Source organism: Eretmochelys imbricata, chromosome 1, assembly GCF_965152235.1.
Source record: "Eretmochelys imbricata isolate rEreImb1 chromosome 1, rEreImb1.hap1, whole genome shotgun sequence".
Lineage (NCBI taxonomy): Eukaryota > Metazoa > Chordata > Testudines > Cheloniidae > Eretmochelys > Eretmochelys imbricata.
This window is the reverse complement of record NC_135572.1, coordinates 358,928,658-358,953,258: the sequence shown is the minus strand read 5'-3', so window position 1 is coordinate 358,953,258 and position 24,601 is coordinate 358,928,658. Positions and strand designations below refer to the sequence as shown.

Genomic DNA, 24,601 nt, shown 5'->3' with positions numbered 1-24,601 from the left:
TACAGACACACAACAAAAGACAGCCCTTGCCCCTAAGCACTTGCAATATAAGAGAAGAGACAAGAGGTGGAGACAGATGGGGGAGCACAAGGAAATGGTGAGACACTGGTCAGCGTTATAGGCCATGGTCTTTGCACGCCTAGACAATGGCATAGTGGCTATCCAGCCAGTCCAGCAAGACATGGGAAAGGAGAGATTCCTCTGTACCTTCCTCCATCTAGAATTCCCAGAGGCACTCGCTAGTGACTTCCTCACTATCTGCCAGGAGGGTGCCGCTCCGGTCTCCTCTCATGTAGTACCCATTGGGGGCTAACACGGCCAGGATGTTACTCCCTTGGATCTCCAGGCAAAAGTTCAAGGCAAACTTCCCCCAGGTTCTGAAGGTGCCGTCTGAGCTCAGAGACCAAAAGCTCCTGCCGTGGGCTGGGGAAGGAAGGAGAGCTGGTGATAGCTCAGGGGAGCGCGAGCAGGTCCTTGCTACTGTTCCACCCCCCAGGCACTGGGCGAGGATTCACTGAAGGGGCCAAGGGGCTCTTCTGATTACACCAGGTTTGCAGGTTAGAGCAAGATCACCAAACTCACATTCATGCCCCAACAAGCCTGGAAACTCTATGCTCATCTTCACCAGCAAATCCCATTTACTCTTGGCCAAGCTATGCACTTTTCTCCTCCCGCTGGGTCCCATCTCAGAGCCCTGGGCAGCACCCCAGAGCCTGCAGGCTCATTGGCTTAATCACCAACATTTCCATGCAGCGCCTGATGCCCCTGCAATGGCTCGAGTGAGGTCTGCTCGCCCCACCCTCCCACGATGAGCCGAACATGCTGACGCTGCATCCCCTGCCAGGCCGAAGAGTAAGGACCCAAACTCCACCCCTCTGCTTGGTAAAGGGCTGGGGCCACCCGTCTGCCTCCAGCTGGGGCGGGGAGGGGGGCTGCATCTAATCTCGGCCCAAGAAGGTGCACGGAGGCGAATACCATCCACTCTGCACTCTGGCTTTCCCAGCACTTTCTGCCTCTGGGGTTGCAGATCTGGTGAGACGGGGAGGGGGTAAGACACCCCTTGAGATCTGGGAGTGGGCAGCTGGAGCATACGGCAATAGGACCATACAGCTTGCTTCCCTCCCCGGCCGGCATGCCCCACCCTGGCTGCTGCTGCGGCACCCCCTACCATGCAGCCCTGACCTGCTCTGCCCTCGTGGCTGGCCCAGGACTTGGGGGAGGGATAGTTCAGTGGTTTGAGCATTGGCCTGCTAAACCCAGGGTTGTGAGTTCAATCCTTGAAGGGGCCATTTAGGGATCTGGGGCAAAAATTGGGGATTGGTCCTGCTTTGAGCAGGGGGTTGGACTAGATGACCTCCTGAGGTCCTTCCAATCCTGATAGTCTATGATTCTAAGAAAGAAAAAAGAAATTGAGCTGGAGAGCAGAGGTGGGTGGGGCTGAGGTCAGGTTCACATGGGCCCCATTTGCCCTGAGGCAGAGCTGGGCTCAGCACCAAGTGGCCAGGACCCCCAGGGCTCCCTTACCTTGGAAGTGGTAAATGCCCGGCTTGCAGGGCAGCAGCTCAATGCAGTCGGGGTCCACCAGGTTACACTGCAGAATGTCATGGCAGGCCAAAGTCCCCACGTAGCCATACCTGCCACGCAGCACCAGGAAGGAGCGGTTGGCCAGGCGCACCCCAAAGGCCTCGCCAGGCCCTGCGGGAGGGGAGGGGTGACAGAGGCAGGTCGATGGTGTGACGTTACACCCCATAGTCTTCATAGAAAGATGGTTACGAGAGGAATAAGGCATAACTAAGATGTATTTTATGCGAGATGGGTCATGTGAGGTATCATTGGAGAGGTTCTGATGTAATGGCTGTGATTATCCAATTTGTAGGCATGTATCTTTTCTGTATCTAAAGTGAGGAATATGGACTATGTAACCATTACAACTGGGTGTGTATTTGAAAGACACCCACCAGACGACAGGCCATCAGATTTGATGGGCCATTAGGAAGAAACCACAAGACTGTGAAGATACTAATGTCTCTCCCTCCTAGGAGGCGTCCGGGGACTTAGCCGGGACACTACTAGGTCAGGTGGTCTTGTCACCTGATACCAAACATTGCCGGGGACTTCTTGTAACTTTCCACTAAAAGGAGGGTGGGGGGTCAAGTTTGGGAAACAAAAGATTCCCACCTTCTGTAAATCTTATTTCAGGGTGGGGAGGAGGGCGAACGAGATTCCACTCCATGGCCTGTCTGCCCAAGAAGAAAGACACTTAAAGACACCTGAAGGGAAGGCAAGGGGGGGAGTCCAGGCTGAGACAGCGATCTAGTCTGTAAAGAGAAATAACTGGAACTCTAAGCTATAGAAACTTTGCAACCTGCCTAAAATAACATGTAGGGTAAGAAATTACATTTCGTAACCTGTTTCTTGAGTGTACTAAGCTTAGCTTGCGTATTTTGTTTTATTTGCACAGTCATCAGCTTTGTTTTGTTTGTTATCTCTTATACTCACTTAAAATCTGCCTTTTATAATTAATAAATTTGCTTGGTTTATTATTAAACCCAGCTTGTGCAATTTCTAACTGGGGTGGGATGGGCAAGAAGTTATGCATCTCTCTCTTCACATTGAGGCAGAGGGCGAATTTTATGAGTCTGCGCTGGGCAGATCTTTCTATACAGTGCACGACAGTATTATTTTGGGTTTACTCCCCAAAAGGGGTGTGTATGTGAGTGCTGGGGGAGTCCTCTCACACAGAACTGACTTCGGTCTGTGTCCGCAGCTGGGTGTGGCCCTACCTACGTATGTGTGCTGCCAAAGGCCGGAAAACCTAATTCAGCAAAACAGGGAGAGGGACCCCAGGCTGGTGGAGCAGGACGAGCGGCTCAGTGAAACCCAGTACATCAGGTGGCATCCCAAAGGGGGTCTAACCCGCCACAAGCAGCTCTGACATACAAGCTCTTCCTTGTCTTCCCGTGAAGTGGGAGAGGCCTGGGGCTGGCGCCATGGGCTGGGAGGTGAGTTGAGGACAGTATCGGCCACTTGAGCTGTTGCAGCCCAGATGTTTCATGGGGGGGGGGGAGGATGAGGGGAGAGGGCTACAGCCACTTGTTACATGAGCGCCTCCTGCTGGTAGAGCCACAGAGGAGAGCTGGCATCAGCTGGCCATACAGGGCTGCCCAAGTGTGGAGACATGGAATTAGCTGGGTGGGGTCTCAGACCAGGGACAAGGAGCTCTGGATGTTGACTTATGGGGTTTGTCCTCCTAGTTAAGGCCTCTGAACCCAAATTTCACTCACAAAGAAATAAAAGTTCTCCTTGCAATGGTCTCTCTCACTCCCTGAGGTTCTGGGGGCATGGTGAAAGCAGCACGCTGAGCCCCTAGGAAGGGAGGGAGACCCTCATCTGTGACCGCTCCCAGTGTGGGAGCGATGGGCCCCTCAGAGAAATGCCATCCGCTCTCACAGCAAGGTGTGGGGGGGCGCATATCGGGTGCATGAGAGACATTGGGGAATGTTAGTGTGAGTGCAGCCGGGTGGGTCCACAGGCTCCAGGCAGGGAGGCCTAAGAATATGCACCCCTCCCCACAACAAGTCCTGAAGTCTCAGTCATGTGCCACAGAGATGCCAGGGGGCTGCACTGCTCAGCTGTTGGCAGGTTCCTAGGGGTCCCCCCACCCATTTGCCTTACCTGGGTGCACAGCACTGGCCACCACCAGCCCAATGGGCATGGTGCCCAGGTACCGGCCGTTGAAAGCTTGCAGGAAGATTTTCCCACAATGCCACAGGGCACGGAAGTTGGTCTCTGGTTCCATGCGTCTCCCATTTGCCACTATGCTCTTGAATTTTCTCTGCAGGGAATGGAAGGAAAGAGGTCAGCTCCTGCCAGGTGGTGCCAGGGTGCCCTTCCTACCAGTGCTCTGCACCGGGAAGTCAGGAGATCCAGGGCTCAACTCTCAACAAGAGCAGCCCTGCGCCATGAAAGGGAGGAGGTTCCCTGGGGATCTGGTGAGGGTAGTTTACATCTTAAAGAAACAGCATGAACCCTGGGAATACTGCTTTGTATATCCATGTCTCTATTACATGGAATTATCCCTTGTGGTTCATTAAGAGACTAGTATAATAATGTGTAAATCAATGGGACACTCTCCCCTGGAAGAGCGTTTTCAGTTCTGGTCATCTAGAAATAGAAAGGGGTCTGGAGACAAGCACTAAAATGGTGAGCGAAACGCCCACAGATTCAGTGGCAGGCTCAGGCTGTGTGGACCAACAGCGTCCCGCCACGAGCCAGGAGAGGGGTCGCTCACCTGGGCCAGGTAGTGGTTGTTAACTGTTTTCAGCTGCACCGCGCTGGTGTCTGGATTGAATTCGTAGTGGAACACGGACTTTGGGGTCACTATGTCCGAGCCGGCATACACTTCCGTGTCTGTGCAGAAGGAGAGAAAATCAGACAATCTCAAGCCAAACACACTCAGACAGGGCGCTGCAGGTTGGCTCAGGGTCGATTTGAGATTCGGTCCCCAAATTATAGCAGCTCCGAGAGCTCCCAGAAAGGGACTGGGGCCCCAGCAGTTTATGCTCTCATTATTGTATCTTGTTTGATTCTTTAAAAACATGAATGAGTTTATCCTCCCAACACCCCAGGGAGGGACGGGGGTGGAGGGATCCCCATTTCACAGGTGGGCAACTGAGGCATGGAAATTAAAGCCCAAAGTGTCAACTAATTGTGGGTGCCCAAACTGCAATGGCGTGGGCCTGATTCTTCAGTGCACTTCGGTCTCCAGCTGCTGTGAGGGCTCAATGCTTGTGCAAATCAGACCCCTGGTGTCTTAAGTGGGGAACGCAGAAAATGACTAACACGCGGCAGCTACCTGAAAACCCTTGGTTTAAGTGACTTGCCCAGCATCACACAGGAACTCTGTGTCAAGGCAGGGCTGGAAACCAACCCTCCAGAGTGGCATTCAGCTCTGCCTTAATCCTGAGAGCATCCTTTCCCATCTTTCAGTCCCTGGCCTTACAAACCTACACACCTTCCCACAGAGACAACCCGGACCTGCCGATAGTGTGGGGGCAGAGTGAGGGCAGCGGCTTCAGCAGGTGTTACTGAGCATGTTCAGTCCGTGTGAGGATGCTCAGTACAAGCCAAGCAGCAAATCGGGGGGGGGGGGGAGTGACCCCACGTGTCCCCCCTCAACCGTTGCCTCTGCCTTCCAATGTCTGCAGCAAGTGAGGCAAGGGGCCTACAGACAACTACCTACTTCACTGATTAATCCCAGAGCAAAGCCATGCTGTGCACTGAATGAGGCAGGGGTCCTGTGGGGGGGAAAAGTACATGACCATGTAATTAAAGACTATCATAAGAATATAAGAATGGCCATGCTGCGTCAGACCAAAGGTCCATCTAGCCCAGTGGCCAATGCCAGGTGCTTAAGAAGGAATGAAGAGAACAGGTGATTATCATAACCCATATGCATGTGGGAGGTCGAATTATGGTTGCACAAGCAATCTCAATTCTGGCATTTCCTAACTTCTGAGTGCTCGATTTTGCTCAACCTTCATGTTCTTTAATGTAGGTTTTTTTCACATTTTAAAAAAAAACATAAAAAATTTCAAAACAAACATTCCATCATGTAGAAATAAGTTGATCCCCAGGGTTGGGAATCTTCAGATCCACAGCACAGACCTCCACTTGTGCTAGCTGAGTGACGACTGAGAAAACAGCAGTGATAGGCTGTCATCTTCAATATGGACCTGCCACTCTAAGGGGCTGGAGACACAGTTGGCCCCTGGGTTTCTCAGCTATTTGCTGACAGCAGAGGCATGTTGACCCTCAGGAATAATGGATTCATCTCCAGGTTCCATAGGGGAAAGTGCTCCAGCGGCCACAGACCCTTCTGCCCCTGTCCCCACCACTCTCTTTCTGTCCTCTGCTGCTCCATCCCCTCGCTCCCCAGCTCCTGTCTCTCTCCCCCTAGCTTCTATCCCCCACCCCCAGCCTCTTCTTCTGCATACCTGTCCCACACTGCTCCTATTTTCCCTTCCTGCTGGGCTCTTCCCCTGCACCTCCCAACCCTGCAACTCTTCCTTTCCCTGCCCCCATCCCTCTGCATTTGCGTCAGGCAGCTTCCTCCTTCTCCTCCTGCTCACTACCAGGTCCCCAGCTGGGCAGGATTTGAGAGCAAAGGGGAGACATTCTCTCTGCTCGCAGTTCCAGTGCCCAGTGGCACAGCAGCCTCCAGCACTGAGGAGCAGCAAATGGCAGGAAAAGTCCTGCTCAGGCTGTAGCCCATAAGCTAAATTCATTAATAGACTAACCTATAGGATAAGGGCACGCTCAGTCGTTCTGTGCAGGTCTGGTCACACACAGGAGATGTGAGGGGCTGGAGCATGCTCAGTGTAGCTGGAATATTCAGAGAATTTAGCTGCCAAATTCTAACAAGTCTCTATGGGCATGCATGAACTGAGATATTTCGGAGGGTCAGAATTTGGCCAAATTTGGGCACATTTTTACCGGGACAGAAAAAGGTACCTCCCTGACAACCAGGTGAAGCCTCCTGTCAATTTTTAAGTCCCTGCTCCAAAGCATGGAAGTGGTGGAGCAGTACTGCCCACCTCAAGTGTTCAAAGAGGGTTGGACCTTGAAAAATCATAACTTTTGGCTGTAAAATCATGAGACTTTTAAAAATAACAACATATGGATTCTTTTTACTTGCCTACCAATGTCATCATCTTTAGGGATCACATTTTAACTGGGTGGGCTAAAAACTTTCCTTTAAAAAAAAAATAAAAAGCTGAGATTTTTCCCGATCATATGCCTCTGGAAGCTGGGGCTTTAAGAAAAGCAGCAAAAAATTGCAAAACTCACAGTTAAGTTGCAGGAGTTGGTAACCTTGCGAGAGCTTCTCAACGAAGCAGTTTTAAGGATTTTTGTAATGTTGGCAGAACAACCCATTTCCCCCTAGCCCGGGTCACAGAAACAGCGGAGCCAATTTAGCCGCAACTTACCAGAAGAAGAGTTTCGCCTGAGGCAGACTCCTGGCCTGGGAAATCTCAGCACAGACACTGTAAGTGTGGAGCGGTTAGAATACCCTGCTTGCCATTGCTCAGAGTGGAGAGCGTTAGGCAGCTTTCACTGTACGCGTCAGGTGCATCACTGTCTCTGCTCTGCCTATTTCTGTCTTTTGAAGTGCTGAATGCTGGCTGCCCTACTGCTAGCTCTGACGAGCAAGCCCTGCCTGTATCCTCCTAACAGGTACCGCATGGACAGTGGCCAGACAAGCTCCCCCCACACTGCTCTGCCAGCGTACAGCAGCCCTGTCCTGGAGAGATCGCTGCAGAGATGAGCAGGGAGATCCCTTCCCATGGCCTGTTCAATCCGGCGCCCCCTGCTAAGACACGCAATGGGGGTGTCACTGATGCCGGTGGGTTTTGTGATGTAGGCATACATCCCATTCTGAGACATCCCCCTGCCGGTCACTCCCTCCCGCCCACCCCTTTTCATACGATACCCTCTCGTGGGTGTTTAGCCTCTTGTGACAGCTTTGCCATGGTCGGGGTGTGAACTGTGTCTGGACTCTCCCTCTGCGGCGCCGTACCCCAGCTATCCTGCACCCTGAAATAATCCTATTAAAAAGTGGTTCTACCCCAGCTTGCCCTCTGTGCAACCTCACTGCAGTCAGGGGTGGCTTCACAGGGCAAAGGCAGGGCAGGACTTGTCCAAAGAACTATCAACCCGGGTGGTGACTTAGGTCAAGGGGGCATGTCCTGGCATCCTTCAGCTGGGCCCTCCACACACGCTCAGACTGGAAAATGGAATTTACTTGCCACATATGATGGACACGTATCTCTTGGCCTTAGTTTTCAGACTGACCCATTGTGGACACCTCTTTATAACGAACCACTCTTCCTCCTCTTTGGGGTTGTTGCCAAGGCACAAACGCCTCCGCTTGCCCTGAGGGTACAGGACACACCCATCTTGGTCGCTCAGGAAAGCCAGGCACCTGGGCTTGAGGTTTAAGTTGAAGGCTGTCTGTGCAGAGGGTTTCTTGGTTAGCGTCTCCGCTCTGGAGACGTACTTGTGGCTGGAGGTCTCCAGGTGGTACATCCCGTTCCTGAACCGTAGCACGAAGCTGCACTCTTCCAGGTAAGGCACTGGGGTGTCGACCCACACTCTGTCCAGGTCTGCGTCAGCTCGGGCGTAGCATTGGTGCGTGGGGTTGTACAGCACGATGTGGACGTGCATGGCCAGCTGGGGCAGCCACTTGTGGTAGGAGGCTGGGCTCCGGGAAACGCAGAAAACATCCTCCCCGTCAGACTCCAGGTACTTCTTGCTGTCCAGCAGCTGGAGAGTCCACTTGCCACTGTGATGGAGCTCCAACAGGAACTGGCTTTGCTGGACGGATGCTGGCTGCCCACACCGGACTGATCCGTCAGGATCCACTAGGAGGTAGTGGCCCTGATGGCCTAGCAGCTCCACCACGGTCTGCTTCCCCTGCTTCATGGTGACCTGCAGCTCCCAGGTCTGTGAGGAAGCAATGAGCCAGAGTCAGCTGATTAGCTCTTAGAGACACCCCTCTGGCCATGAGCTGGGATCTGATATGCCCGCTGCTTCTAACCTATCTCCAGGTGTCTGCAGTGCCAGTGACCCACCAGGTCATCCCACTGCCCTGATTGCTAAGTGTTCTTCCTAGAACCTAGTGCAAACGTCGTCTTCCGCAGCTGCATGCCACTTGCTCCTTGCCCCACCGTCGCCAGAGGCAGTGAGCAATCCCCTCCTTTGGAGATGCAAGCCCCGTCATTCCTAGAACACAAATACAGCTCCCTCTGCCTCTCACACACTCACACACACATACACACAGCACCATGCACCCCCTCCCTGGGAGGCTGCTGGTGGCTTCTCCTTTCTATACGATAAAAACCACTCTGCATCTCCCAGGCCCTTCTCAGCTAGGACCCCAAATAACTCCCAGATCTTTCTGTGCCCTATAACCGCCTCCCCACACACACACACACACACCCTGCCCTGCCAAAACAGCCAGCTCCTTCCACGGTCTAACTCCCTCCCAGCGCTCTGCCTGTTCTCCCCCACCCCTCGGTGAAACGTTGGCCCCTCGCTGCCTCTGGAACTGCCTGTCTGCTGCGCTCCCAGTCTGACGCCCAGCTGGGCAGTCAGCCAGCTCCCTCCTCAATGGCAGCCCTTCTCACCCTTCCCTGTCTCCCCCGCTCCACGGCATGTTCCCAACACCAGAGCATGGGATTCTGTGAGCCAGCTGTACCTACACTGCCCCATTTAAAATTGAATGGCATTGTCCTGGACCATCGGCTTTCCCATGCTAGTAGCCGGGCTTTCCTGGGAGACTCCTGGCTTAATTGCCATGAAACGGAAAGTGGCAAAGGGGACACAGATCAATGGCAATGCAGATTGCTGGGGAGAGCCGTGTAGTGGATGTCCCCGGGATCAGGGTAAGCCCCATCTTATTTAACAGGCTCATTAATAACCCGGAGAAGGCCACAGACCATGAATGACGTTAGCCAAGGTCAGTAAATTCAGAGCTCGGGACAGAGCTAAAATACAAAGGGCCCTAATGAGGCAGAAGCCTGGGCAGGACTCACGTAACCTGGGAAGATGGAGCTAATCCAAAATCCAGCTGCGCCATGGGAGAGGGGAACCTGGGAAACAGCACTGTCTGAAAGAGACCTGGGGGACAGGACGGAGCAAACTAGGCCTGAGTTTCCCATGTGCTGTTACAGCAAGAAAGGCCAGTGCACTTTGGGGGCTGCTGGTGGAGAGACATGGGACAGGGACGGGATAGTTCCTCTCTCCACAGCTGGGGTCCAGCCACTCCTGGAATACCGAGCACGGTCCTTGACACTTGTGAGGTAACTCCCTTCTCTTCATGTGTCAGTATATTTATGTCTGCATCTGTAACTTTCACTCCATGCATCTGAAGATGTGAAGTTTTGACGCACGAAAGCTTATACTCAAATAAATCTAACCAATTTATTTGAGCATGAGCTTTCGTGAGCTACAGCTCACTTCATCAGATGCATACCGTGGAAACTGCAGCAGACTTTATATATACACAGAGAATATGAAACAATACCTCCTCCCACCCCACTGTCCTGCTGGTAATAGCTTATCTAAAGTGAGCATCAGGTTAGGCCATTTCCAGCACAAATCCAGGTTTTCTCACCCTCCACTGCTATGGGTACCCGCATGGCCCCACAGTATGCCAACATTTTTATGGCTGATTTAGAACAACGCTTCCTCAGCTCTCGTCCCCTAAAGCCCCTACTCTACTTGCGCTATATTGATGACATCTTCATCATCTGGACCCATGGAAAAGAAGCCCTTGAGGAATTCCACCATGATTTCAACAATTTCCATCCCACCACCAACCTCAGCCTGGTCCAGTCCACACAAGAGATCCACTTCCTGGACACTACAGTGCTAATAAACAATGGTCACATAAACACCACCCTATACCGGAAACCTACTGACCGCTATTCCTACCTGCATGCCTCCAGCTTTCACCCTGACCACACCACACGATCCATCGTCTACAGCCAAGCTCTGCGATACAACCGCATTTGCTCCAACCCCTCAGACAGAGACAAAGACCTACAAGATCTCTGTCAAGCTTTCTTACAACTACAATACCCACCTGCGGAAGTGAAGAAACAGATTGATAGAGCCAGAAGAGTTCCCAGAAGTTACCTACTACAGGACAGGCCTAACAAAGAAAATAACAGAACTCCACTAGCCGTCACCTTCAGCCCCCAACTAAAACCCCTCCAACGCATTATTAAGGATCTACAACCTATCCTAAAGGATGACCCAACACTCTCACAAATCTTGGGAGACAAGCCAGTCCTTGCCTACAGACAGCCCCACAACCTGAAGCAAATACTCACCAACAACCACATACCACACAACAGAACCACTAACCCAGGAACTTATCCTTGCAACAAAGCCCGTTGCCAATTGTGCCCACATATCTATTCAGGGGACACCATCACAGGGCCTAATAACATCAGCCACACTATCAGAGGCTCGTTCACCTGCACATCCACCAATGTGATTTATGCCATCATGTGCCAGCAATGCCCCTCTGCCATGTACATTGGTCAAACTGGACAGTCTCTACGTAAAAGAATAAATGGACACAAATCAGATGTCAAGAATTATAACATTCATAAACCAGTCGGAGAACACTTCAATCTCTCTGGTCACGCAATCACAGACATGAAGGTTGCTATCTTAAAACAAAGAAACTTCAAATCCAGACTCCAGCGAGAAACTGCTGAATTGGAATTCATTTGCAAATTGGATACTATTAATTTAGGCTTAAATAGAGACTGGGAGTGGCTAAGTCATTATGCAAGGTAGCCTATTTCCTCTTGTTTTTTCCTACCCCCCCACCCCCCAGATGTTCTGGTTTAACTTGGTTTTAAACTTGGAGAGTGGTCAGTTTGGATGAGCTATTACCAGCAGGAGAGTGAGTCTGTGTGTGTATGGGGGTGGGTTTTTGGAGGGGGGTGAGGGAGTGAGAGAACCTGGATTTGTGCAGGAAATGGCCTAACTTCATTATCATGCACATTGTGTAAAGAGTTGTCACTTTGGATGGGCTATCACCAGCAGGAGAGTGAATTTGTGTGGGGGGGTGGAGGGTGAGAAAACCTGGATTTGTGCTGGAAATGGCCTAACCTGATGCTCACTTTAGATAAGCTATTACCAGCAGGACAGTGGGGTGGGAGGAGGTATTGTTTCATATTCTCTGTGTATATATAAAGTCTGCTGCAGTTTCCACGGTATGCATCTGATGAAGTGAGCTGTAGCTCACGAAAGCTCATGCTCAAATAAATTGGTTAGTCTCTAAGGTGCCACAAGGACTCCTTTTCTTTTTGCGAATACAGACTAACACGGCTGTTACTCTGAAACCTGTCAAATAAATCTGTTAGTCTTTAAGGTGCCACCGGACTCCTTGTTGTTTTTGTGGATACAGACTAACACGTCTACCGCCTGATACAGTACTCCGGAAGAGGCCTCACCAATGCCGAATAGAGGAGAATGATCATGTCCCTCGATCTGCTGGAATGCCCCTACTTATACAGCCCAAAATGCCATTAGCCTTCTTGGCAACAAAGGCACACTGGTGACTTATATCCAGCTTCTCATCCACTGTAACCCCTAGGTCCTTTCTGCAGAACTGCTGCCGAGCCACTGGGTCCCTAGTCTGTAGCGGTGCATGGGATTCTTCCGCCCTAAGTGCAGGACTCTGCACTTGTCCTTGTTGAACCTCATCAGATTTTTTTTGGCCCAATCCTCTAATTGGTCTAGGTCCCTCTGTAACCTATCCCTACCCTCCAGTGTATCTACCTGTCCCCCCAGCCTAGTGTCATCTGCGAATTTGCTGAGGGTGCAATCCACGCCATCTTCCAGATCATTAATGAACATGTTGAACGAAACCGGCCCCAGGGCAGATCCCTGGGGCACTCAGCTTGATACTGGTTGCCAACTAGACATCGAGCCATTGATCACTACCCATTGGGCCCAACGGTCTAGCCAGCTTTCTATTCACCGTATAGTCCATTCATCCAATCCATACTTTTTTAACTTGCTGGCAAGAATACTGTGGGAGACCGTATCAAAAGCTTTGCTAAAGTCAAGCTATATCACGTCCACCACTTTCCCCATATCCACAGAGCCAGTTATGTCATCATAGAAGTCAATCAGGTTGTTCAGGTATGACTTGCCCTTGCTGAATCCATGGTCTCTTAGAGTTGGAGACTGACCTAAACCCCGAAACACAAGGTTTAATATGCCCTGCCAGAATTATTATTGTCATTAATTATGACAACTCTGGATAATCCTGTTATCCATATAAATGTCCAGTCCATTTTGGAATCTTAAGTTATTGGCCTCAAGAAATGTCTGTGGCAGTGAGTGCCACAGGTTAATGACCCCGGCATGAAAAGTATTTCCCTTTATCAGTTTTGAAATTCCCGTCTTTGAATTTCATTGAGTGTTCCCTTGACCTTGTGTTATGAGACAGAGAGAACAGAAACTTCCACTCTATCTTCTCTAGACCAGAGGTTCTGAAACTGGGGGGGCGCGCTTCTCTGGCGGGGGCACGGAATGTATTTTGTGGGAGGGGGCATGAGAAGCTTTGGGAGAGTGGAGGTTACTAGCCAGGCACCCAGTTCTGAAGGCAGCGCTGCCACCAGGGAGAAGGAAGGGTGGCGATGCCGGACCAGGCCACCCTTCCTTCGTTGCTGCTGCTGGCGGCACCGCTGCCTTCAGGGCTGGGGGGCGGTATATGTACGTGTGTGGCGGGAGCAAGGGGGATTAGGGAGCATCCAAGACTACAGACACAAAGAAATGGGGGCTGGACCAAACCACTGCTTTGGACCATTCATGATTTGATACATTTTTATCAGGGCCCCTCTGACTTGTCTCCTTTCTATGTAGCAATCGCAGCCTTTTCAATCTCTCTTCCTTGGAGTGTGTTTCCAGGCCTTGGATAATTCTGGTCACACTTCTCTGAATACCCTCCAGTTCTGCAATATCCTTTTGGAGATGGGGGTGACCTGGACTGCCCACAGTACACAGGTGAGGCCACGCCCTTGATTTATTATACAAGCATTATTGTGTTTTCAATATTATTCTCCATCCCTTTCCTCATAGATTCAAACATTTGGCTTCCTTCTCTGACTGCAGCTGCGCTTTGAACAGGGGGCTCCATTGAGCTGTCTACAGTGACACCCAAATCCCTTTCTGAAGCTCAGACAGTTAATTTAGACTCCTAGGAGGCGTGTGAGTAATTTACATGGTTCCCTCCAATGTGCATTCCTTTTGATTTAATTTTCCACCATGTTGCCCACTCCCCTAGCTGGGTTAGGTCTCTCTAAATTTCCTCACAATCTTATCTGGTCCTGACTAACCTAAATAATGTAAAAGACTAAAAAATGTATTTGGACATAAACTTTCATGGACTAAAACCCACTTCATCAGATGCATGGAATGGAAAACACAGTAGGCAGATATATATACACAGTACATGAAAAGATGGGAGTCGCCTTACTAAGTGTGTGTGTGGGGGGGTCAGTCGTAATGAGACAATTCAATTAAAGTGGAAGTGGGCTATTATCAACAGAAGGAAAAATAGGACCTAACCACATCAGCCACACCATCAGGGGCTTGATCACCTGCATATTTACCGATGTGATATATGCCATCATGTGCCAGCAATGCCCCTCTGCCATATATATTGGTCAAATCAGACAGTCTCTATGCAAAAGAATAAATGGACACAAATCAGACATCACGAATTATAACATTCAAAAACCAGTCGGAGAATACTTCAATCTCCCTGGACATTGAATAACAGACTTAAAAGTGCAATTCTTCAACAAAAAAACTTCAAAAACAGACTCCAATGAGAAATTGCAGAACTGGAATTAATTTGCAAACTGGACACCATCAAATTAGGCCTGAATAAAGACTGGGAGTGGATGGGTCACTACAAAAACTAAAAACAAATTTCCCCATGCTAATTTCCCCCTACTGTTACTCACACCCTCTTGTCAACTGTTTGAAATTGGCCACCCTGATTACTACTACAAAAGTGATTTTTCCTCCTGTTGATAATAGCCCACTTCTACTTTAATTGAATTGTCTCGTTAGAACTGACCCCCAACTTGGTAAGGCAACTCCCATCTTTTCATGTACTGTATATATATCTTCCTACTGTGTTTTCCACTCCATGCATCTGATGAAGTGGGTTTTAGCCCAGGAAAGCTTATGCCCAAATACATTCGTTTGTCTCTAAGGTGCCACAAGGACTCCTCGTTTCTTTTTGCTGTTACAGACTAACACGGTTACCACTCTGAAATCTAAATAATGTTGTGTCATCTGCAAATTTTGCCCTTTCACTGTTCACCCCCCTCCCTTTTCCAGAGCATTAATAAATATATAAACACAAGACCTAGTACAGAACCCTGAGGCCCTGCTGTTAACCTGCTGTCATGGTGAAAATGGACCACTGAATCCTAGTCTTTGCTGTTTGTCTCCTAGCCAGTTTTTGATCCAAGACAATACTTTGCCTCTCACTCATGATTACTTAGCTCTTTAAGGATCCTCTTGGGCAGGACCTTGTCCAAGGCCTTTTGAAAGTCTAAATAAATTGCCACTTGGTTCTCCGTTATCCACTAGCTTATTGACATGCTCAAAGAATTCTCAGTGTTTAGTAAGACACAATTTTCTTCTGCTGAATCTGTGCTAGTTAGACCCTGTCAGACCGTGGTCTCACAGACATTTAGTCAGCCTGGTTTTAATTATCAATTCAACCCATTTGCTTGGAACGGATGTAAGGTGTACAGGCCTAATTCCCTGGCTCAACCCTACAGCCATTTGAAATATGGGGACAGCCTTTGCTACCTTCCAATCCTCTGGAATAGTCGCTGTCACTAATGAGCAATTAGGACTTTTTTTCAGAGTAGCAGCCGTGTTAGTCTGTATTCACAAAAAGAAAAGGAGTACTTGTGGCACCTTAGAGACTAACCAATTTATCTGAGCATAAGCTTACGTGAGTTACAGCTCACTTCATCGGATACATAAAAGTGGAAAATGCAGTGAGGATATTTTTATACACACAGACCATTTTTTCATGGTCTGTGTGTATAAAAATATCCTCACTGCATTTTCCACTTTTATGCATCCGATGCAGTGAGCTGTAACTCACGAAAGCTTATGCTCAGATAAATTGGTTAGTCTCTAAGGTGCCACAAGTACTCCTTTTCTTTTTAGGAATTTTTTCACATCCTTCTTGTAGTGTGGGGCCCAAAACTGGACAGAGCACTCCAGATGAGGCCTCACCAATGTCGAATAGAGGGGAACGATCACATCCCTCAATCTGCTGGCATTGCCCCTACTTATACAGCCCAAAATGCCATTGGCCTTCTTGGCAACAAGGGTACACTGCTGACTCATATCCAGCTTCTCATCCACTGTAATCCTCGGGTACTTTTCTGCAGAACTGCTGCTTAGCCAGTCGGTCCCCAGCCTGTAGCGGTGCATGGGATTCTTCCGTCCTAAGTGCAGGACTCTGCACTTGTCCTTGTTGAACCTCATCAGATTTCTTTTGGCCCAATCCTCTAATTTGTCTAGGGCCCTCTGTATCCTATCCCTACCCTCCAGCGTATCTACCACTCCTCCCAGTTTAGTGTCATCTGCAAACTTGTTGAGGGTGCAATCCACGCCATCCTTCAGATCATTAATGAAGATATTGAACAAAACCGGCCCCAGGACTGACCCTTGGGGCACTCCGCTTGATACCGGCTGCCAACTAGACTTGGAGCCATTGATCACTACCCGCTGAGCCGGACGATCTAGCCAGCTTTCTATCTACCTTATAGTCCATTCATCCAGCCCATACTTCTTTAACTTGCTGGCAAGAATACTATGGGAGACCGTGTCAAAAGCTTTGCTAAAGTCAAGGAACAACACGTCCACCGCTTTCCCCTCATCCACAGAGCCAGTTATCTCATCACAGAAGGCAATCAGGTTGGTCAGGCTTGACTTGCCCTTGGTGAATCCATGTTGACTGTTCCTGATCACCTTCCTCTCCTCCAAGTACTTCAAAGTGGATTCCTTGAGGACCTGGTCCACGATTTTTTCAGGGACAGAGGTGAGGCTGACCAGTCTGTAGTTCCCCGGATCCTCCTCCTTCCCTTTTTTAAAGATGGGCACTATATTTGCCTTTTTCCAATAGTTTGGGACCTCCCCCGATCGCCACGAGTTTTCAGAGATAATGGCCAATGGCTCTGCAATCACAGCCGCCAACTCCTTTAGCACTCTCGGATGCAGTGCATCCGGCCCCATGGACTTGTGCGCGTCCAGCTTTTCTAAATAGTCCCGAACCACGTCTTTCTACACAGAGGGCTGGTCACCTCCTCCCCATGCTGTGCTGCCCAGTGCAGCAGTCTGGGAGCTGACCTTGTTCGTGAAGACAGAGGCAAAAAAAGCATTGAGAACATTAGCTTTTTCCAAGTCCTCTGTCACTAGGTTGCCTCCCCCATTCAGTAAGGGGCCCACACTTTCCTTGACTTTCTTCTTGTTGCTAACATACCTGAAGAAACCCTTCTTGTTACTCTTAACATCTCTTGCTAGCTACATCTCCAGGTGTGATTTGGCCTTCCTGATTTCACTCCTGCATGCCCGAGCAATATTTTTATACTCTTCCCTGGTCATTTGTCCAACCTTCCACAAAGACGACCCTTTTTCACAAAAAGTTTTAGTTTTGGCGAATCAGTATTTTGTGACAAAAAATAGTTTCCTTGACCAAGTCCCTACTAGCTTTACTTGAGGCCACAGTTCAACTTCCTATTAAAGATCCCTGCCGGAGCACCAGCACGTATCTGTCCCGATCCCACCTCCTCCATTGAGCGAGCACCTTCACAAGGCGAGCGCTGGCTGCATCTGAATGCACCTCCCTCCTGCACAGAGGCAGGGTCTGTGCCTTGCATACGTACGCCCCCCATACACGGACAGGGGCCCAGCTGGCTTTCCGCTGACCTGGTGGCACAAGACTAGTGAATACTAGAGGCGCTCCCTGTCTGAGGAGCGGGCGTGTGCAGAGTGAACGTGCTGCCCAGGGTAGGAAGTTAAATGTGGCTTGATCCACAGGTATTAACTGTTCCTTGTGAACTGTCACTGTGTTATGCTCTTATGGAGAACCAGGATTCTAGGGGATGCCCCGGCTACTGCATGGTGCCCCCACCTCAATCTAGGCAGTGCCCAGCTGGGTGAGTGCACTATGAGAAACCTGCTCCAGAAAGCTATATCCCATAGGGCAGCATTTCTCAAATGTGGCCACATGCAGCCACCAGGGAGTTTTCCTGTGGCCATGACAGCCTCTTGTGCAGAGATGGGGGAAGTGGCAAAGCAGCAGCCCTTCCCTAGAGCGCCCAGGGGCTCCAAGGGCAGGCTTCAGCCCCCCTCCCCAGTTCAGCCATGGGACTCCAGCGGCAGGCTTCAGCCCTCCCCTCCACCCCTCCTAGCTTCAGCTGCAGGGCTCCGGGCTCTGGGTTTCGCCCCCCCCGCCCAGGGTGGCAGGGCTCCGGGCTTCAGCCCACCCCCTCCTGTCTCCAGCTGTGGGGCTCTGGCTCTGGGCTTCAGCAGGGCGGGCCTTACCAGGCTCCATGGTCAAGAGGCAAGGAGTGGGGTGAGCCTGGGGTGCGAGGCCATGGAAGGGATACTGGGGCAATGGTGCGGGACCAGAGAGGCAGCGGGGGCCCAGGGGCACTGAAATACAACTGTACATTATTTTTATTATTGAGTCTGCAAAAAAACCCCAAACCCTACATAAATCAGTTACAGGGATTTGGATGGGTCTGTGTGCATAATTATTTGTTTTTCCTAAAGTGACTTCAGAATTTTAGGGAAATTTGTCAGAGCGGCCACCAGCAAGGGTTGGTGGCTGCGCTCTGAGGCCCCCAAACAAGGTGTTGTGAGAACCCCGGCGTAGGGAGTGCAAAGGAATGCTCACCTGTATTGGACGTTCGGCCAGCAGAGGGTGCAGCGTGCAACAGTCCTTACCTGAGCTGGCCTCAGCCTCACCTGGCAGCCCGTTAAAGGATCCTACAGGGACCCGGTTTGTCTCTTGCTACGTTGGGAGCTCTGTGGCCAGGCCGTGTCTGGTTCAGGAGCCTGCCCTGAAGCCTACCTTGCACAAGCAATACATGACACGGAGTCAGAAGTGCCAGCCCAGCCCAGCTGGTGCCCGAGGACAATCGAAACCAGCAACAAAGGATGCCAACAGAAGAACAAAAAACCAACAGTTGCAGGCATCAGTGGCTGTACTGGGTCTAGAATCTTGGGGGTTCTCCCGGCTCCCACAGTCCTTGGCTCCTCCAACAGCCTATGTGACATCACAGTCCCTCAGCGGTGACAGGAGCGACGGGGCCTCTCCGCCACCTTAATTCCCTGCTCTGGGAGCAGCCAGGGTGGTGAGGGAAAGAGACATCCAGACACGCTGTGAACACCTCCCTGAACGGGGGTTCTTGGCTTGTCTGCTCCTGTGCCTGGCACCTCTCCCAGCCCCTGGCCATCATCGGCTGAGAACTGACCGACTCCAATCCATACAGCTGGAGAGCTCTGCAGAGCGGCCGGTGGAATGCAGGGACCTGCTGGGAGAGAAAGCGACGGACAATGGGCCCAGCTCAGGTTGTTCAGTGGTGGGGCAAGAGGCTGACGCAAACCGTCATGGAACGGCAGCTACCAGATGCTGTCAGTGGTGTGTTTGGCAGCTGACACTGCACCCGAACAGAGAGACTGAGGAGCGTATAACGTCCTGGTGAGAGACAAGGGCTGGCCTGAGATAAAACGGTGCCCCAGGAGAGGTGTGTCTTCAGCACTCCCTCTCCATTTATTCAACTTTTGAATACCTCATTTTTTATTGCCTTTGTAGCTCATTTCGTGACTCTGATGCACAATTTACATGCATGATTTATCCCTGTCTTATAAGACGAGACATTTGCAGGCCAGGATCTGTAAATCTGTATTTATTCATGCCATGTATAAGCAAAATTTTTAAAAATAGTTTCTGCTAAGCTTACAGAAACGTTTTAATGTGAAGAATAAGTGAAAGGCGCTAATATCAAGAAATGGAACTGTGCACCCACATTGGGCGGACCAGCATTAAATAAGGTTACAGTAGGTGACAGCCTGAGAACGTTACCCTAGTGCTTTCGTTCAGAAAGTCGCTTTCCTCACCTTTGCCCTCGTGAGCTGAAGCCCAGCGTCAGAGAGACGCTACTTACACTCTTCAAGTCTTAAAACACACGTACACGTTCACAATTACACAACAAAATAAGGTTCACAATGCGGCAGCTGGGCTCTCACTTCACTTCGTTCTTACATCTCACTGACTGGCAGGCGATGCCCCGCCCCGTAGATACCCGCCAGGGCTTGGCTGACAACATTCTGGGAGGTTCGAGAAGAAGATAGTTCTTGGAAAGTCTGGAAGGTTCCACGAGGTTCTACAAAGGTCCGGAACATTCTAGGAGGTTAGTGAAAAATGAATCCACCTACGGAATACCTGAAACACGTTACCTCAGACATTCTATTTTCCCTTTTGTCACAAACAACGGGCAGTCGCTGCCCCTAAATCCGGCCCCGAGAGAGAGGGCTGCAGGCTCCATTTGCATCGTTGTGCGAAGAATGCTTGAGGGAGCGATTTGTGATGGCCAGTGTTAAGAAATAGGGCCCTGAGCTGAGCCCCAGCCAAGTCCCAGGGAGCCTCTTACCGCCAATGAGCCCTAGGCGTGCCCAGCGTAGCTCGGCTGATGGGGGGAGCGAGAACTATCTGAGATGGGTAAACACGGGGAGCAGGGACTGCTTGGTGGGAGCTGCTCATTTGCCAAGCTGGGGGGAAAGGGGTTATGGGAAAACAGGAGCCACAATGGGGTGAGAGCAGGAAAGGGATCAACGGGGCTGAATCTCAGGGGCCATTTGCTCGTGGTGAACGGTATTTGGCCGTGGGATAATCTCCCAGGAAAGAGGCAGGAGCCCTATGGCTTGGGGCCTTTGGCACTAGGCAGGAGAAAGGCCTGGAGAGTAGGCTGCTGGGAACTTGCCTCGCGGAGTCGGGGGACAGAGACTCAATGTGCTCGGATAGGCCCTAAGTTCTATAACACGGCAGGGCTGGGCGCTCCCTAGCCCAGACACGCCTGGAGTTCAACCCTCACTCAGCTTCACTGCTCTCGGTACACTGATGGGGCTAGCGTTTCTCGTACTGGCCAGGTGGGACTCCTGGGTCCGCTCCTCAGCCTCTCACTCTGCAACCCGGGAGCTGGCAGTGCAGAGCTCGGCACTACGCCACACGGGAAACGCAGCTTCCCTTTCTGGCCCTTTCCCTCCCCAGCTGCACCACTCTGAGACCCTGCTTTGAGTTGCTTTATAACCTTGCCAAGTTTCACCCACGTGGGATGGAATTTTCCATGCAGTGGGTCCGTCTCTGGATGAAGGGTTTTTTTAAAAAAATTCACCCAGAACGGGGTGAGCCATTTCCATGAACCAGGCTCGGGAAAACGTGTTGTTTTGCCCATATTCAAAACATTCTGGCAACTTTTGTTTTTAACGCGGTAGCTTTAAAATCAATGCAAATGTGACCAAGCCATATGCCGTTGAGGCTGAGCGGGACTTTCCCTGCAACGTTCCCGGCAGTGCCGCGTTCAGGTCCAGCCACGTGGACTAGGAGCAGGGGGAGGCTGGCTTTCCAGTGCTCTCAATGATCGCCCTGCTGACCAGGGAGTGTAGAGGAGGAAGCCCTCTGATTTGAATGCAGAGGGGACCAGAAGAGGACCTGCAGGTGGGTAGCGGGTGAAGTAGGCTCAGACAAGAAGCCCAGGAGCGTAGTAGATTGGGAATGGAGGCTGGTGCGGGGAGATCAGGACTGGCTGTGCTGGAATGAGAAGCCTGAGGAGCGGGGACTGGGACTGGGTAGATGAACAGAGTCGGGGAAAGACAAGACTGGGAGAAGGATGGGTTGGAGGGCACAGGTCAGAAGGGGTCACGCTTGGGGGGGAAATATGCAGCAGACTCTGTGCCCACTAGAACACACTCCCCTCCAGAGCCTAGTTTGGAACCCACAAGCCCCGAGTCTCGCCATCCCTCTGCTGTGAGCAAATATTTGTGAAACTCACTGGCACAGTGTGTGTCTCGTCCCCTCTCGTGCTGGGCCACACAGAGGACGATAACCTTCTACTGCTACCAGTTACTGCATTAACTCAAGTGGCAGGGGTCTGTTTAGAGGATTTAAAGGTTCCAACCCTGCTGATAACCCATGTGGGTGTCAGTATGGTGCCATATGCTGGAATTTCTGTTTTATTCAGTTGGATTCTTTAAAAACATAGGAAATTACAAAAACACCTGTGTGAACAGACCCTCAGTAAGACTGGAATGTCAAGCATGCGAATATCAGAGCTTGTGCAACCTCAGTTCAGCTTCGCATGTGGCTGGATTATACGTCTTCAAATGCATGATCATCACATGCTATTTTTTCCACAGGATCCCTGCCTCTTCCTGCCAAAGTCTGCCCCAAGCTGAGATCAGTCAGTCCAGGCTGGCCCTGCTGTGCCTACATGCAGTCCCAAGGTAAGCGCCCCTTGAAGGCCTTTTCTGGGGAAGGATGCGGCCGCAATAGACATGCGTCTCAGCTTTTGTCTAGTGAGGCTCTTCAAGGAAGCAAGGGAGACTACAAATGGGATGAGGAGCCTGTCAGGTCTTGTCCTCTCCTCTCCAGCCTCCCTGGGCCCCACATGGCCCTTCTCCAGCCCGTGCATATCACAGCTGCCTGGGTTAAAACCTGTGTCTATCAATCTCCCCATATCCCTGCCCCACCCCTCCTCCTTCTGTTCTCCCTCCTCCACTACATCAAATTCAAGTTGCTTATCCTCCCCTTCCGGCCCATCACAGCTCTGCTGGTCCTACCTATCACACGGCCCTGCTACTCAGCCCAGGACACCAGCCTGCTCCCCCACATCTCCTGCAACCGCATTTCCCTTCCATGTGGGACCCGCTCCCTGAGCTGGCCTGCAAAGCCACCACCCTCCCCTCTGCAGAGTCCCTCCATGAGCCCTATGCCTTCCTAGAAGCCTACAAGAAATTAGCTAGCAACTTCCCTTCCTTCACTCCGTCATGCAGTGCACCAGCCCTCTACCGTGTAACCCTGCTAGCCCATTGATGTTACCTCCGTGTGCTCCTCCTTCCACCCCAATGCCCCCTCCAGAGGTCACCTCTGGAATTTGTCTGTAAACCCCCCAGGGAAGGATGTTGTCTCTCTACTTATCCTGTGAGGGGTTTAGCACCCCCTTGGGAGCGAATAACATTCAGGGGCTGGGAGCAGTTAGCACGGGGGGAATGGGGGGGGCACACTACAGCAGGGTCCCGCCCCACCCCTTTGAGGGCTCGTCTCTGCCCTGGGATGGATTATAACCAAACTGCAATGGTCCACAGCGCCTATCCAGTGTGGAGTTTGGCCTTCCTGGCCCGCAGGGCGGGGAACGCTCATCTCTGCAGGTGGAAGGCAGCGTCTCTGCCCGGCCAGTGCTGGGAACGGTGCTCTCAGCAGCAATGCGCTCAGGCAGGAAGCAAAGCTTCCCAGCGCACTCTGCCAGGAGGGGAGAGGCACCCCCAGAAAAACCCCATTCCTTGGGGAATCAAGATTCATGCAGGATTGAGGGATAGAGGCTGAACCTCAACTTCTCACGCAGTCACATCATGGGCCACCCCGATAGGGACGGCACCAAACCTGCGGGGAGTGCGGCTAGTTCTGCTCCAGGGGCGGGTTGCAAATCTTTGGCATCACGGTGGATTTTTAGCATCACTCACCTGCTTCCTGCCCAGTGAGTTTCCCAGGACAGTGACGCCATCCCCGTAGCATTCGCTGGTGAGGTATCTCCCGGCACAGTTAATCAGCCCAACCTTCATGGCTACAGAGCAGGGCAGCAGCTGGTGACTCCCTGGTCCTGTGTCCTGTGGGACATCAGTCCCGAATGCACCCCTGGGTGGATGACTCCGTCAGGCCCGGTTCAGCCCTAAGTTCACCTTCACAGGCCATCAGATCCCTCCCAAAGGCAGCCAGGAAGCAGGGAGGGCCATTGCACCCCAGTAGGCCACCTGGGCAGGGATCCCTGCCTACGTTCTGCTCCTGCAGGCCTGGCCTTTGTGACACACACCTTACATCACGGCAGCTGGTGAGAGACTGCCTAATAATATCCTGCCTAATAATGGGTTGGACCCCATGTCTGCTGGAGTCAAGAGGGGGACTTTCCATTGACTTCAGTGAGCACTGGGTCAGGTCCAACATACACCCTTCATGGGTGACAGTCCCACTCCCTTCCAAATCCCCCTTTCCCCTGTAGAAAGCTAGCGATGCAACGCCACTGAGCACCCGCACTTCCCCAGGCAACATCCCCTGCGAGGCCAGACCAGGCCCTCGGTCTTCCCACCACTTGGGCACCCAGCCCCCCCCCGGTGGCGGAGGTACTGCAATGAGAGTGAAATGCTGGCAGATGACAGCACGTTTCTCCTCTTCCTTTTCAGTGGGGCCAGGAGCTCCGGGAGTCTGGCCACTCCCTCGCCTGTTTCTGACGTGCATTACGGGAACGTCCACAGGCCCTGCCTGAGATCAGGGGCCTCTCCTGCTAGGCACTGTCCAGGCACCACCTACAAACCCCTCGTCCCCCATGGCTCCCCCACAGTGCTCAGAGCCCTGTGGATGCACAAAAGCGCCTCTGGGGCAGGTAGGAATTTCCCTGATAGGGCATGGCCCAGCTAACTCAATAGCCTCATCCTGACCCTGACTGCGGCCAGCACCAGCAGGACCAAGAAATCCCCCAGACCTAGGGGACTATTATGGAATAACCTGCACGTGGGGGAAGCTTCTGCGGATCCCGTCTCAGGCAGAGAGCATTAAAAAAGCCACAAACTCTCCCCTAACTCTAGCTCCATTCACACCATCGCCTCCTCCTTTTATTGTGAGCCAGGGTGAAGAGCAGCCTTGGCTGGGCCCGCCCCACGCCTGCAAGTTCCTCACACTCATCCCCCCCCATCC

General features: G+C 51.6%; 1 protein-coding gene across 1 annotated transcript; it reads right to left on the bottom strand.

The window, feature by feature from the left end:
* Positions 1–217: 217 nt before the first annotated feature.
* Positions 218–23,475, bottom strand: FSCN3 (fascin actin-bundling protein 3). The gene is made up of 6 exons (XM_077807417.1): positions 23,377–23,475; positions 7,809–8,505; positions 4,292–4,410; positions 3,676–3,835; positions 1,525–1,695; positions 218–423 (listed from the first exon to the last, which is right to left on the bottom strand). Exons 1-6 carry the CDS (start codon positions 23,473–23,475, stop codon positions 218–220), a joined length of 1,452 nt encoding a protein of 483 aa, XP_077663543.1.
* Positions 23,476–24,601: the final 1,126 nt, after the last annotated feature.